The sequence below is a fragment of the Centruroides vittatus genome, unplaced genomic scaffold (assembly GCF_030686945.1).
Source record: "Centruroides vittatus isolate TY-2023 unplaced genomic scaffold, ASM3068694v2 contig_377, whole genome shotgun sequence".
In the NCBI taxonomy this organism is placed as follows: Eukaryota; Metazoa; Arthropoda; class Arachnida; order Scorpiones; family Buthidae; genus Centruroides; species Centruroides vittatus.
This window is the reverse complement of record NW_027122198.1, coordinates 358,038-374,125: the sequence shown is the minus strand read 5'-3', so window position 1 is coordinate 374,125 and position 16,088 is coordinate 358,038. Positions and strand designations below refer to the sequence as shown.

At 36.1% G+C, this 16,088-nt stretch overlaps 1 protein-coding gene across 3 annotated transcripts in view; it reads right to left on the bottom strand.

The window, feature by feature from the left end:
- Positions 1-16,088, bottom strand: part of LOC136975658 (hsp70-binding protein 1) — a 39,507-nt gene that overhangs the window by 4,750 nt on the left and 18,669 nt on the right. For 2 of the 3 annotated variants that reach the window (XM_067270761.1, XM_067270760.1), the window contains exon 4: positions 6,115-6,270. In XM_067270761.1, coding sequence (XP_067126862.1) covers positions 6,115-6,270 — 156 coding nt within the window. Of the gene's footprint in view, positions 1-2,207; positions 2,353-6,114; positions 6,271-16,088 lie in introns of those variants that run through there. The other variant, XM_067270762.1, reaches the window with a different exon arrangement.

Below are 16,088 nucleotides of genomic sequence, written 5' to 3'. Positions count from 1 at the left end.
AATATGATCACAGCTGCCTGCAACATTTCCATCCCCAAAACTTATATAAATAAAAAAGCCTGTTCCTTGGAATCACCAGCTTACCACACTTAGGAAAACTAATAACCACCTCAGGAAAGCCTTCCAGAAATGTCATAAGGAGCCTGAAAGAACTAATTTAAAAAAAAGCTTTCTGGAACATCAGAATAGATATAAAGCTGCAATCAAAAAGACTAAGCTTAATTCTTGGCAAGAATACTGTAGCAAAGCTTTCTAAGAAAGCATGGGACTTCCTTACAAAATTAGCCACAACAAACTTAGATAATGCCATTAGTACCATTCAGACAGGAGATGTCTTCATTCAGCATCTTTGCACTACTATCAACACTCAGTTTCACCAGCTCTGTGTTGATGATACTGATTCAGATGATGAAGATTGGCATAAAGGCATTAGAGCTGAGCAGGATTTCCCCTGCACATCCAGTGAGGACCCTCCTTTCTCATATACAGAGATCAACATCATCACTCAGCTTAACAAGAAAAAGGCCCCAGGGATTGACGATGTTACAGCTGACATCGTCCAGGCTATCTGGGCAAGACATCCTGACTTGCTTAGCGATATTTATAATAACTGCCTGAAGTACAGCACTTTCCTGGGATGTTGGAAAATTGCCAGGCTGGTAATGATACCTAAAAAAGATTTCCCATCACTGGGAGATTGGCCTCACACTGCAAAGTATTAGAGAAACTCCTGACTGAGAAGCTAAACTGGTACCTTGAAATAAATAATAAACTAAACAACAATCAATTTGGATTCAGGAAGCAAAAGTCCACCACTGACACAATTACTAATGTCATCCACAATATTTCTTCTTATTTACAAAATAGCAGGTATGTGATGGGCATCAGCAAAGCCTTCGACTCTGCTTGGTGGCCACTAGTGCTTCACCAACTCCGAACTTTCAGCTGTCCCACAAACATCTTCAACATCTTTAGAGATTACCTGTCCAATCGTAAGGCAGTTATTCAATCAGGCAACAATTACTTTGAGCATTCCATAACCAGAGGGTGCCTTCAGGGCTCCGCTTGTGGCCCACTTCTTTGGAATGTGCTTTTTGACAGCTTCCTAATGCATGACTTCAGACAAGACTATACTGCTGCCTATGCAGATGATGTGCTCATCCTTGTCAGGGCTAACTCCAGAGTGAAGCTGGAGACAAAGGGAAACAGCATCTTTCTGAATATTGTGCAATGGGCAAAAATCACAAACTGTGCTTTAACCCAAACAAGACACAGAGCATCATCTTTACCAAACCTGGACGAAAGCACCTTTACAAGAGGGTGCCTACTATCAAAATGGAGAGCAGCACTGTGAAGATAACCAAGATGCTTAAATATCTTGGCATTATTCTTGATCACAAGATCCTCTGGAATGACCATATTGAATACATCACAAACATCACCAGCAGGATTTTTCAGAGTGGCTTGATTTCCTAAAATCACCTGGGACTGGACTTTAAGTCTATGACCACCATTTACAACATGGTATATATGTTATGGGCAAAGTGATTAATACGGGCATTATGAATAATGACCAACAAAATCGGGCATTGTAATAAATTTCAACAATTTATCAAATTGACCGGTCATTATGAATACTGCTACCACCTAGTCGGGCAAAGTGATAATAACACGTTGAGAAGTGATCATCCGACATTTTAAAACTATCGACGAAGTAAGTCAAAGTTGTTCAAACTCTGAAAGTTCAGGTACCGTCCAAGAAAACATTATAAAAGATTATTCGATAATGCCATCTTCACATACCAATATAACTGATGAAGTTAAAAGATCTAAATCGTCTTCACATGAAAAAAATCTAAACCAGGATGTTATTAGTATTACAGAATTGATGAGTGAAGAAGAAACAATCCAAACAATTGATCCAAAAATAGAAGAAAAAATAAGAAATGTATCTAAAACAAGGGAGATGGCTTTGTTAAATCTTAAAAAGCAAGCAGAAAAAATGATTGGTACATCAAATTCCAAATACACAGCAGCTAATGTTGGTGATACAGTAAGGATTCGTGTACCTGATGTAGATCGAGCCCGCAGTGATGGAAAAAATATTTTAGGTGTTGTTGTTGCGGTTAAAGATAAAAACCTTTACAAACTGGGTACCAAATATGGCATATTAAATGTATTATATTCAAGAAACCAATTTACTGTTTGTAAAGAAAACTTCATTTCTGTTGAAGATGTACCAGGTGAAGAAATTTCGCTTAGAGAATGTGCAAGAATGTCATCAATTTCTGGAGGTCAAGGCTATAGTCGATGCTGCTGCAAAATTGGTTGCAAATCTAATAGATGCAAATGCTACAAAGAAAAAAAAATTATGTAATTCCAAATGTCATCAAAATCTTAATTGCTCAAATAAATAAACTATAAAACATTTAATATTTTATATAATTTATACCAAAAATGAAACTCCAGAAGTTTCCTGTAAATTAATTTTTTAATTAAGTATAAATTTGTTAATAAATACTTTTTGTTAATATTAGTTTAATTTATATAGTTAATAGTACTTTAGAAATATTTATTTTTTGTAAATTATTTCAAACAAAATAAGTGGAGTTTTTTTAATCAAATTTAAAATTCGGTACTAAACACGATATGCACACGCAACTGATGGCTAGCGTATGTCGAATGATCACTCCTCAACGTATTATCATCAGTTTGCCCGACTAGGTGGTAGCAGTATTCATAATGACCAGTCAATTTGATAAATGAATGAATATTTATCACACTGCCCGCCCTTTTTGGTCATTATTCATAATGCCCGATTAATCACTTTGTCCATAACATATGTTAATGCCTGATTAATCACTTTGTCCATAACATATATACCAATCATCACACATGCTTGCAGTGTGTGGGCTTCTGCCACAGGAAAAACTCACATTAAAATGAAGCTCTTATCTTCACAAAGGAGGGCATTGCTACACATTGCTAAAGGGTACAGAACCTATCCCATCTCTAGTTTACAGGTAATCACGAAGAAACTTCCTATCTACCTCATAATCGAAAAACGTGCCAAAATCTGGAGCATTCTCAGGGGGAGCAGTGTGGCCTTGGCCGGTGATTCAATCCACACAAGCAATATTGAAAAATTTATATGCTATAAGGACTCCATCAGCCCATATCAGCTACCAGCAATCAGCATCTACAGCGACGAGCGCACGGATTTAAACGCATTCACTGATGGCTCCAGGCAGGATTCTGGAGTTGGCAGCAGCTTCGTGGTCTACCTCAACACAGAGGAGATCTACTTGGACAGCTTTAGGCTCCACCCCTGCTGCACTGCTTTTCAGGCAGAGCTGTTCGTCATCTTTAAGATGCTACAGTGGTGCAACAACAAGTTCAGGGAAAAGCATCTTTCTATCTTTACAGACTGGTCCTCAGCCCTGCTTCTCCTGCAGAGTTCAACATACCACCCTATCGCTCACAACATCATACAAAAGGTTATTGGCTCATCTAACATGTCTTACTTCACTTTGAGTGGACAAAAGTGCATGTTGGCAAAGCTGGTAATGAAAGAGCAGACGAGCTTGCTGATTTCGCAAGCTCGTCTGCTCTTTCACAAAACACAGACTTGCACAGGCTCAAAACACAGACTTGCACTATGAATATAATAAAATCCCAATTAAATACATTAAGAACCAACAAAAACAAGATACCATCGATAAGTGGCAAACTGTCTGGGATGAAGACCATAGCCAAACTACATTTAAATTCATCCTGATTATCGAGGAACATCTTCACAATGATTGGATACTCATTGACCACTTCCTTACCCAGTTCCTGACTGGGCACGGGAGTTTCAACTCTTATCTTCATTGATTCAACCTCTCTCAGACTAATTTATGTAATGTGCCAGACAGTATTGATAATTACATTTTTGATTGCATATGCCTACAGAAGGAGAAGCACTACCTCAAAACTTCTGTCGAGGAGTGTGGGGATTTCTGGTAGGGGGAGCACAGGCATCTCCTGAAGCAACATAACTATAAATTATTTAAAGAACTGATTAACATCTATTATAGGTTCTCATCATCTTTTCTGTGCATCATTCTACGATCAACAGGATTATATCTTTATTGTTAGTCAGGCACATTGTGTCTCACCTGTATATACGTCACTCTATGCTGTTATAATGTCTCTGTACGCTTTTTATAATGTATTGTTAATTTTTACCATATTTAATCATTACATCTAATATATACAATATGATAATGACTTATGATTAAGGTTTACATAGAAACACAACAATATATATCATGTAAATATCTGAATACATTGTAATAGCTTGCCTACATAACCAGCTACGCTTTTGCAGTGCTGGAATTGTACTATGTACACTCTAATAAAATATATTGTATAGATCCTGCAGATTACTCACATTGCACAATGATTCTGTCTTTGCAAATTACATAACACAAAAAGATCTCTATAAGAAGTCATTTTCATTTATGGTGCTTCCTAGAGGTAGCAGATAACAAGACATTTGAATGCAGATTGGAGATGAAATTCAGACAGATACTCTATTGACTGACGTACAGTACATTGCATACTTCTTGGATAACTAACATAATTATGGAAATTTAAAATGGTAACATTCTTTTTGGAGGACCCTGTATAAGAAATGATTGACTATATAATCCAACTATTTAAGGAATTAATTGTTAAAATATTACTAAAACATTTTGAAAAGAAACATAACTGAGTACTGATAATTTTCTATTATCACCAGGTGTATATTTAGAAGAGAAAGCAAAAAGTTAAAAATTAGGTATTTCTAGTAACTTCTATAATTTTACAATATAGAAGTTACTATAGTAATAAAGCAATAAGCAAAAATGGAAGGGATAAAATGTGCATAAAATTTGTGTAATTACTGAAGAATTTAACAATGACTAAAACTGCAAATACAGCTTGCATCTTTCATGAATCCTAGCTGAGTGTAAAAATGCATAGTAGCAGGGACTAGTCTATTTACTTAGTGAAAGGAACATATTGTTGATGAATCTTTGACAAGGTCCCTATGCATTACCAAAAATGGGCTCTTGAACTTTTAAAACTCTAATAGAGTACCATGCAGTGGTGATATTCAGCGGGTTCGCACAGGTTCGGTTGACCCTTGTTAAAATTTTCAGTTTTTCCGAACCTTGTTAAACACACGGAACATTTCTCAGTAGTTTTGTTTCTTTTAAAAAATATATTAAATTATACGTATTATACTCTGTAATACTACTAAACTAGAGCCTTATACCCCATTCGCACCGAGCATTTCAATCTAGATTGTGAGCAAGGTCGGGGACTGTCTTGGTGCAATCTCTCTCAACCGTTTCAATATCGACTGAAACGAGGTTTAATCATGATCGATTCAAGAGAGTTCTTAAAACTAGATCCTGTCATAAGAGAGATCCCACAATCCCATGTGCATGAGATAATACAAGATGGCCATGGAAGACGTGTCAGGCTATGGACAGCGAAATAAAAAAGATATTGTATTACGAGAGATGATGACATCTGTCTACTATGAGTAGTGCCATTTGGGGTAAAAAATTTCTCTGCCTAAAAAAAAAAAACAAGGGTCGACAGCACTAATACACTATTGTTACCTGGTCTTCCCCAGGGCTCGTTACATTCCAAATACGCCACTGATTATTAGATATATCACAAGAAAAGGTATTGTATTTATTTTTAGCCAAAAACTTCCATTTTGTTTGTTGGTGATTGTCAGGGAAAAATTTTCTGCTAGCGAACCCTTTGTTAAATATTTCGAATATCACCACTGGTACCATGCATCACCTGACCAAGATAAGTAAAACAATCGGTACTCATACATAAAAACTGACCTACAATATTAAATATTCAGATATAACTTGCTACCTTATTATTAAACTTTTTTGAAATATTTATAATTTACTGAAACATTGATTATAGTAACAGACAAATATCTCGATGAATAAGACCAATACATGTTGAATGCAGAAAGCAATCTGCATTCAATACACAAAGATCACTTTAAAAACTGCAAAGAAATAAAAATTACAAGGAATATTATATTATCCTTACCACCAATTTTCGGTGTTTGATGACACATATTCATCAAAAGAAAAGCCGATTTCATTCTTAATTTTTCCACAGGATGCTGCATTGTTCTTAGTAACACAGAAAATCCATCTTCATCTTCAAATTGTTTCAATGCTTCACTGTTTTGTCTGATTAAACCTAAAATTAAAATAATTCATATAATAATTCACACTCAACCTTTTAAAAACCAGTAATAATAATTGAAAACAAACGTTTTCGACCGTTAACCCGGTCTTCATCAGGTTCTAACTATTGAGATTCAAACTGTTTCAGAATGTATTCAAATTTTCGAATATAACCGTTGCTAGTTGCTAGCCGGCATCGCTAATTAGACAAAATATATAAAGGAACAACACCGGAGTGAAAATAAATGAAAATCGACAACTTTAGTGCCTTTGACCGGTGTGATTCTCTCTTCTTTCTCTGTAAAACGCAAACGTTTTCGAACCTCGTTGGTTCTTCGTCAGGCGTAACGGAATTCTGTTCGACAAAATTTTAGAAAAAATTTGCATTCTGGAACGCTGTCGCGTGTAGCCGATGTCGTCATATTAGACTTGCGCGATGTGAGTATAGCGCTACGTCAGGGATCTGTTGAGAAAGGCTTCCCAAGCCGATGATAAGATGATCTCCTTTTTAAAATTGATGCAGTGCGTGTTACTGCGGGTGTTGAGTAAGATGTATATAGCTTCAAGCCATTTGAGGTGATCTTGTCGAAACGTGGGGTGAATGATTGCGGCACGGGTGAAAAGAGGCTCTATTTCTTGATCGGATGAATAGACTGCTAGGGCGGTGTTTTGTCTATGGTGTAATATGTCCGCTTTGTGCTCTTTGATCCTCGTCTGTATGTTGCGTTTGGTGGATCCGATGTAGATGGCTTCGCTGTTATCTCTGTGGTCGGCGATGGGTATAGAGTATATTCCCGGAAGTCTGTTTTTATCTGGAGCGTCTTTTCCGTTCCTAAGCCACTCGAAAATCGTTGGGCATCTCCTGAAAGCTAAGCGGATATCCTTTTTCTTCGCTATTTGGTAGTATATGGTCTTCAGTGCCGGATTGTAGGTGATCGGTATAAATTTAGGTGGGGGACCATTGGAAGGAGGGTTGTGGGTGGAAAGAAGCCGTAGTGCCTCAAAGTTGTTTTTGCGTGCAATGTTGTGATATCCGTGTTGTTTAGCTATATTCTTGATGTGCCGCATTTCCGAGTTGAAGGCAGCTTGTGAGGAGGAATGCGTGAGTGCCCTTTTGAGTAGCGCCTTAAAGGCTGCCATCTTGTACTGCGGAGGATCACAGGAGAATGTGGGTATATATAGAGGTTCGGTAGATGGTTTGTGATAGACTTGCGTATTGATGGAAGATTCTTCTACAGTGATGTAAATGTCCAAGAAGTGTGCTTGGGTATGGTGGGCTTGATCCAGTTCTAGTGTTAATCCATATGGGTTGTCGTTGAAGGTGTCCACTAAGGCTCTGATATTTGGGATGTCCTTCCATAATATAAGGATATCATCAATATACCGTTGGTAAAGGAGGATATGTGAGCGTTGAGAAGAAATGACTTCTGATTCCAGTTTTCTGATTTCTAAAATTTTGTCGAACAGAATTCCGTTACGCCTGACGAAGAACCAACGAGGTTCGAAAACGTTTGCGTTATAACCGTTGCAGCGTTTGTGTTAAGTGTTGTTGACATGCGTAATACGTGTGGCGCAAAAACACAACGTAATTACATTCCATATATAAACGAAGGGATAGGGATGTACATTAAATGGAGCTATGGGGAACATCCCCTTCGTAACAAAACTTCCAAGCTTGAGAAATGTTACACGCATCTTTAGAATTGATGCAGGTTGTGCGCAGTCCAGCCTTGTATATTTCCAGACTTTCCAGGGATCGCAGATGGTCCAATCGGTGGGATATTTTAATCAATTCCGCGTTTTGCAGATCAGCACTTATGCCCGGGGTCGAGGCATAAGCAGAGAGGGTAGTGGTGCCTCTGTTGCGGTCAATATCATACTTATGCTCGCATAGACGCTTGTCGAGCGACCGTTTCGTTGAACCGATGTATACAAGCTCTCTTTGGAATCTGCCATCCCATAATGGAACAGAGTATACCCCCGGTGCCATTCTTTTATCTACAATGTCCTTGGAATTGCGCATGAGGTCATATATAGTGTTACGTCTCTTGTAAGCGATCTTTTTGTTGGTGTATGCGGCAATTTCCCTGTAAATGGAGTCTAGGTGTTTATTATATTCAACCACAACAAGTGATTGAGTGGTATTGGAGTCGTTAGTGCGTGTGTTGGTGTTGTCAGTACGATGCAATTGTGTGTAATATGCAGACGCAAGGTTATGAACCAATGTACGGCTATAGCTGTGTCTTGTGGCTAGATCTGGATGCGCTCTAATCCAGATATGGTGTCCTCGATTCTGGAGTTGTGCGTGAAGGCTCTTTTTGTAAGGGCACGGAAGGCAGCTACCTTGTAAGAGAAGGGGTCCTCTGAAACGGCAGGGATGAATAATGGAGTGTAGCATGGTTTGTAATGGACTTTAGTGGATATTGTGTTGCCATCTATTTGCATATGGATGTCTAAGAAGTTTGTATATGAGTTGCTTATTTGGTCAAGCTTGATGTGGAGTCCATATGGGTTGTTGTTCATTGCATCGATGAACCTGTTTATATTGGGCTTAGTTTTCCATAAGATAAAGATATCATCGACGTACCTCCTATAAATATGTATATCTGAATTAAAGAGGGGTATGATTCTTTGTTCCAGTTTTCTAATGACCAACTCTCATAAATCGCCCGACAGCGGGCTGCCCATCGGAACACCACGTTTCTGAAGATATGTTTTGTCGTCGAAACGGAAAAAGGAAGTGTAGCACAGAATGTCTGCTAGTTCCAGGACTAGTTTACGGTGCGCTCCATGCGATGTTAGTAAGAGATCTCTAATCGCGCAAAAGCAAGGTTGGATTTTTATCGACAGGTACAATGAAACGAAATCGAGAACAGTGATGTATGCACGGTCAGTTACGTTGAGGGGTCTCAATGCGTCTAATAATTCTTGTGGGTTCCTGACTGTCCAGGGATAATTGTTTAAGTCGTGAATTATGCGCTTGTGCACCGCCACATCCAGCTCTCTAGTGGGGGATCTTGCCTTGTCAATTAAAATAGTTTATTCTGTTGTTATAATTTTCTAAATTGAAAAAATTCACATATAATATTGTCTTTAAATTTGTATGTGGTTTCTACCTTTTTCTAAATGAAAAATTAGATCTACATATGTAATATTACAAATTTTAATAATACAATAATTAAACTACAAAGTAAGGCGATCACAAGAACAGATGACTTCCACGTCTGTTACACACATGTCCGGTCTAAAAAGTGGTGACCTTTCTCTCCTCTCTCCCCTGTCCAAGCTTTTCCTTCCCCTTCGTGACCCCTCAGTTCTCCGAATTCTTGACCCTCGCAGATGTGGAGTTAATGGGGAGGGGTGCTAATGAATAGCAGATTTTAAACTCTGCTTACACCCCCCTTCTTAGCCTTGTCATCACCCCTGTGATGATACAATTTTATATTGGTAAGGTGAGCTATCTTTTTAGTTCCATTTTCCGTTCTATACATCACATTTTTAGGAATGTTGTCGTAGTATATTATTTTATCGATACGATACGGTCCTTTAATGTTCGGATGTTTTCCCCTCATACCACTCTGAACTAAAATCCAGGATCCAACTTTAATATTTACCAATGGTCCTGCATGCTTCCTATCATAATATTTTTTGATAGATTCTCTATATTTCTTTCGTTGTTCCTCGGTACGCTCCTTTTCATACGATTGTAAATCTGTAATTCCGAATTCGCTGTCAGCTTCCAGCTTAACAACTGTTCGTTGCCATTTGAATAATGGAGAGCAACCTAAAAAAGAGTTGTAGCTTCGGTTTTCGTGGCAAACTGCAGCATCCAAGCAATTTTTCCACCCGCCTTTGAAATCTGGATAACAATTAAGGAATTTCTTGAGATCCCGTATCTTTCTCTCACACACTCCGTTCCCGGCAGCATGATAAGGTGATGTGGTTTTTAATGTGATATTCCTGTCTCTGGCCCATTGCTTGAAACTGTCCGATTTAAAGGTAGATCCGCAATCGCTGATGATAGTAGTTACATTATTGAATAATGGTAAATTATCCAAATAACGGATGACACTACGCACATCCTCCTTCATAGCTTTAGCATAAGTTATCCGTGTAGCTTCGTCTATGACCACTAGAAATGATTTAGTCATTCTTACCCCTTCACTGCGTTTCTGAAGCTCCGCAAAATCAATGTGTACTGTATTGAAGGGTATTTTCGATTGTGGGGGCAAATAGAGTTGGTCTTGACGGGGTCGGTATTTAAACTTGACGGATTGACATATCGGACAGGTCTGCACGTAACGTTGGATACTTTGTCTCATGTTAGGCCACCAGAACCGTGCCCTTAACTTGTAATAAGTCCTCCAAAACCCATCATGACCCCCACTGTCCGGATCGTCATGATACCGCTTCATAATGCTGTTTTGAATATTTTTCGGGACAATCAACCGGCCATTCTTGGTTTTTTTCCACTTGTGTTTGTCGATTTGGTGGACTGGCCTCGATTTCACGCGGGGATCATTATGATCTGTGACTAGACAATGATCCGATTTTGTCTGAGGGATCGGTAAACCCTTCCTTACTCGTTTTTTGGACCATTATCAATTTCATTCACGGAGGTAAAACTTCGGTTATCATGAATATTATTCCTTTTTTCAATTTTCCTCGGTACAGAGTTTTTTGTAGGTACCAATTTGCTCAATCCAACACGTAAGTTTTCTTTGTCGTTTAAATTGTGTTGAAGAAGAATAGCTTGCATATCCGCCGGTAGTCCACGTATTACCATGGTGATAAAGCTTTGTTCCCCAATATCCGGATATGCAAGTTGAATACGCCGTTGTTTTTCAAAATAATATTCCAATAGTGAACCACCACGATATTCCCACATATCCGCTAATATGGAAAGTTGGATCCGATTCTGTCCGAACGCACTAAGAAAAGAGTTTTTCCATTCCTCCCAATTATCACCGACCTTATCTAATACTCGAGAATTGTACCATTTCACGGCAATTCCTTCCAAATAATTTCGAAGGTTACGAATCTTTTGTTCGTCTGTAATCCAATTGTGAGATGCACACGCGTGTTCGTATGAAATTATCCAAACACGCGCTTCCTCCGATTTTCCATCATATTTTTCTATGTTGATCGTATCGCGAGATGAATTTAATGACATTTTTTCGATGGTTTGCCGAAAAGAGTTCATAATCTTCAACGTCTCGGCTTGTTGGCTCATGTACAGCTTTTGCAACTGAACCATTTGCGCCAACACATCCGACTTCGGGTCAGACGAACTGTCCGAGGCGACCGATCGTATTAAAGTTTTGTTAAGATAGAGCTCACCTTCTGTCTCCGATAATGAAATAGATAGTGTTCGATAATTCGTCATCGTCCGGATAGCAGTTTGAAAAACCGACGAGGTCGAAATTGCGGGATGATTTTCGATTCCTTGAAATTCTTGGTCGATTTCTGTCCATTCGTCTTCCCCTTCTAGTTGATATCGGGAGATAATGTAGGAGTCTTCGGTCTTCTGAACCAAAAATTTAAAAAGCATGATTCTACTATATAAATACAGCTGGGTACTGAAATCCTGTCGGCTGCGCCAATTTGTAATATTACAAATTTTAATAATACAATAATTAAACTACAAAGTAAGGCGATCACAAGAACAGATGACTTCCACGTCCGTTACACACATGTCCGGTCTAAAAAGTGGTGACCTTTCTCTCCTCTCTCCCCTGTCCAAGCTCTTCCTTCCCTTCGTGACCCCTCAGTTCTCCGAATTCTTGACCCTCGCAGATGTGGAGTTAATGGGGAGGGGTGCTAATGAATAGCAGATTTTAAACTCTGCTTACAACATATAAATGAAATTCACCCATAGAATATTTTTAATAGTTATATTTATTAAATGTCAATGAAAATAATCATATGAAATACTGAAGTATGTATTGTTTGTTTTAAAAAAGTTCTTAATTAATCTGAACAAGCAATTATTTATTGTGACATGGTCATAATGCCAGGCTGCAATTTTTAATCATATTTTAAATTTATTTAATTTAAAATATATCCTCTCCACCTCAAATTAGTAATGGTTTGCCCCTGTACATCATACTTTTCTTTTAACAATAGAGTTGTACTGGTCATCTATCTAACACCTTAGAGAAAATTTTTTGAATTGAAATAACAACTTTCAGTTTGCATCAGAAGTTCTTATATACAGGGTTCCTACTCAAATTTTTGTTTTGAATTCCCTGACTTTCCCTGACCAACTTTGTCCAAATTCCCCGACCCTCACATTTTTATAGTGTGGGATATCGACATAATAAAACATCATTTTATTTACTGTGAACATTGAGTGTACCTATCCCTCTTTTTGCACAGTTGATATGTTTCAAAGACTGCCACATTAAAAAAATACAGTACAGTAGAGTGTCGTTTATCCGAAAGCCGGTTAACTGAAAGCTTTCCAGTTGGACTGTGTTGTGCTGAATCAAATGTTTTTGATACTAGATTAACTTCTAAAGTATAATTTTTTTTTGTTTTATATTTTTCAATATATTTATTTTGTTTGTACAAAATAAAGAAATAATTTTTAACGATACAATAGCCTCGATGATTATTATAAAAATTTTCGTTAGGCTTAAAATCGACGAAAATTCAACATAAAGCGACGCGCAACGAAAAAAAATTTCAACATCGGATAGGTTAATATATTTTTTCGTACATAATCGGTTATCTGAACAACCCTAGTCCTCAATTGATTCAAATAAATGATGCTCTACTGTATATACATCCTGTGGAAAAATGTTTGATAGAATCTACAACTTCAATGTAATGAAAAAATAAGTAATTTATAAACGAAACATGAGCTTTTTATTTTATCAGCATTTATCATTATTTGTACATAAATCTAGTAAATACAAGGTAGCATAAAATCAATAAACAGTATTCTTTGATATACAAATAGTACTGTACTGTGCTTAAAATGAACTCTTGACTTAGAAACACATAATTTTAAAACCAATCTTTCAACAAAAGAGTAACTTTTTTGAAACAGCAACATAATTTTAACAAAATGTTAAATTTAAAAATTTTCAAATAAAGCAATTTTTCCCTGATAAAAAAACCAATTGTGTAAAAAAAGAATTAGTTTTCTTTTGTCAACCACATTATTTTTATTGTAAAATCTTTTCACTTTTTTACAAAATGGACAATCAAAATACAGATAATTAGAAAATAAAAAATTAATTGACCGGAGGTGATTGGTGGCGATGGTTACGGAAAAGATGACTCTCGACAGCCTCTTGTCCTTGAGACACCGACTTTTATCACCTTCCTGTCCCTTCCCTGGATTGGTTTTGGACCCTCACCCATGCTTTTTGATGGGGATCTAATGGATTCTCCGATTTACTTACGTCAATTGAAAAATCAGAGTTCACAAAAGAAGTCATCATTGTCTTTTCAAACAATGGAAAATCAGACTCCAATCCAAATGATCGATCTTGGAAGCTGCACTGTCTAGACTATTTCTCAAGTTTCTATAAAAAATTTTTTGTTTATTCCTTTTTTTTTCTAATAATTAAATTATTTTGTGTTTTTCTATTTTAGTGAGTTCTGGGACAATTCCAGAACCTCTCACTTGTATTCCTATGATGTCATAGTATTATGAAAATTGGTATTCTTAAAAGTTATAAAATAAAATAAATACAGAAATAAACATCAAACAAAATTACAATTATACATTAATAAAATATAGAAGTTCAGCACATAGAATTGTAACTATGAATCTTTTTCTTTTGCAACATAACTATAAAAATCATTTTGGTGTTCTTTCACACACAAGATAATCAAATTTACTTTAAGTTTTTAGTAATTTAATTAATTTTTTAAAAAATTACCAGCTTTTTAAATTTTAATTATAAGCAAGTTAACATTGGTTAAACTATTGGATTACCTAGTTGATCTTCAAAACTATAACTAGCAGCATATCTATTACACGTATGACGAATGTTGCCAGTTTTTAAGCCCTAAATTTGTCAAAATCAGTGATATTTGTTACCCAACGTCATTTCTGTTAAACTAATTATTAAACTATGTATCGAAGTTGTGGAAATTAACAGGATGGGGAAGAATATGCTTGCAGTACAGTACTTTCAAGGAAAATCGTAACCACCAGGGCTGTCGAGTCAGTAGATTTTTACATGACTGACTAGGAACGGACTTGTTAATAAAATAAGCCCAAAAATTCTGATGTCATCACGTGACCTCAGAATATTAGCTTCAATAAATATAGTTCTAATAGAAACTTTTTTATTCCAATCTTTATGTTCTAAGTTAAAATATTACTGTAAGTAACGAGTCAATATGATAATTTTTACTTTTCTGGCTGTTATATATAACAGAGGAAAAGTGTAGCAATCGGTCAAAAAATGATCCCTCAAATTTTTGCATTTTTGGACTCAGGGCATCTCGAAATGTCGAGATATGCAAAAGATTCGGGTTTTTTTCTGTATGTACGAATGTTAGAATGTATGGGAGGCACAATTTTGAATTGGAGCCTGATAGTTTAACACAGGAATTATTAAGCTTGAAAATGGTTGAACTAAATTAGTTGGTACACATTCTAACATCCATTTGCACTTCTCTACATTTCAAGGCTTCTCGAGTCCAAAAGAGTAAAAATCTTAGAAAGTTATTTTTGACTGATCGTCATTCTTTTCCTTTGTTATGGGCCTATACTGTATAACAGCTGAGAAAGTAGTAATGACAACGATTCTGATTATTTTTTTAAAAATACAAAATAAAACATTTTAAAAAAATTAATTAAACATTAAAATTTGACACATCTGCTGAATATATAAGTTCACATTTATTGACTTGTTTGATCATGGCATTGGTATTTGGTAAGCATGTATGAATAAAAATAGTAAATACATTCGTACACAAACAAATTTGTTTAATAAAAATGTTGTACAGTACATAATATATGAGTATATTGGGTAATATATAAGTATATAGATACATTAAACTAAATCAAGAATGAGAAATATAACATTTAGACTGGTAAAAAAAAGATTGTTTATTTTGCCATGTTGATTAATTTATTATTTTTCATCTCTGTTATAAACTGAATTACTCCTTACAAAATAAAAAAAAATCACTTCTATTAAGTCAGCATTCACTGAAGCTCTTAAATCACATTTAATAATTTTAAGAGTGGAAAATAAATGCTCTACTGAAACTTGGTTGGTGGTAATGCTGTGACAATCAACATTGTATTTTGAATAATGTCTGGATAGTGCAGTATTGCTGTAACATCCAAACTTAGAGTGGTCAATGTGATTTTTTTTTCCAGTGCATAGTAAATATCATCTTCAAATTTTGTAAGATTTCTTTTTCTGTCTATACTCATATTAGTACTCAAGCTTAATTTTGAGGGTACAGACAAGTTTTATAAAAAAAATATAAGAAAATAAAACCTAGCAGATGAGCCAGATGTTGTCATGCAAAAAGATTAAGATATTTAGATTATAGCCAATTTTACCCATTACACTGAGTGCAAGAATTAGGTCCTCTCTGTTCTGAGACTAATAGAGAATTTTTAGATGGATCTAAAAGTATGTTCGATTTTTCACAAAAATGCAAAATACCGTATCTAAAATAGTGCAGTAGAAACGGAGTTCTTCAGGGTAATCCTTAACCCTCTCCTTCTCCCCCTGTAAGAGGAATTTCAAAAAATCCCTTTTTAGTGTACTTTCTTATGACTATTATTATTATTATTATTATTAACCCATCTCAATTATATTACAAGATTGTAAATGCTAATAACGAGTA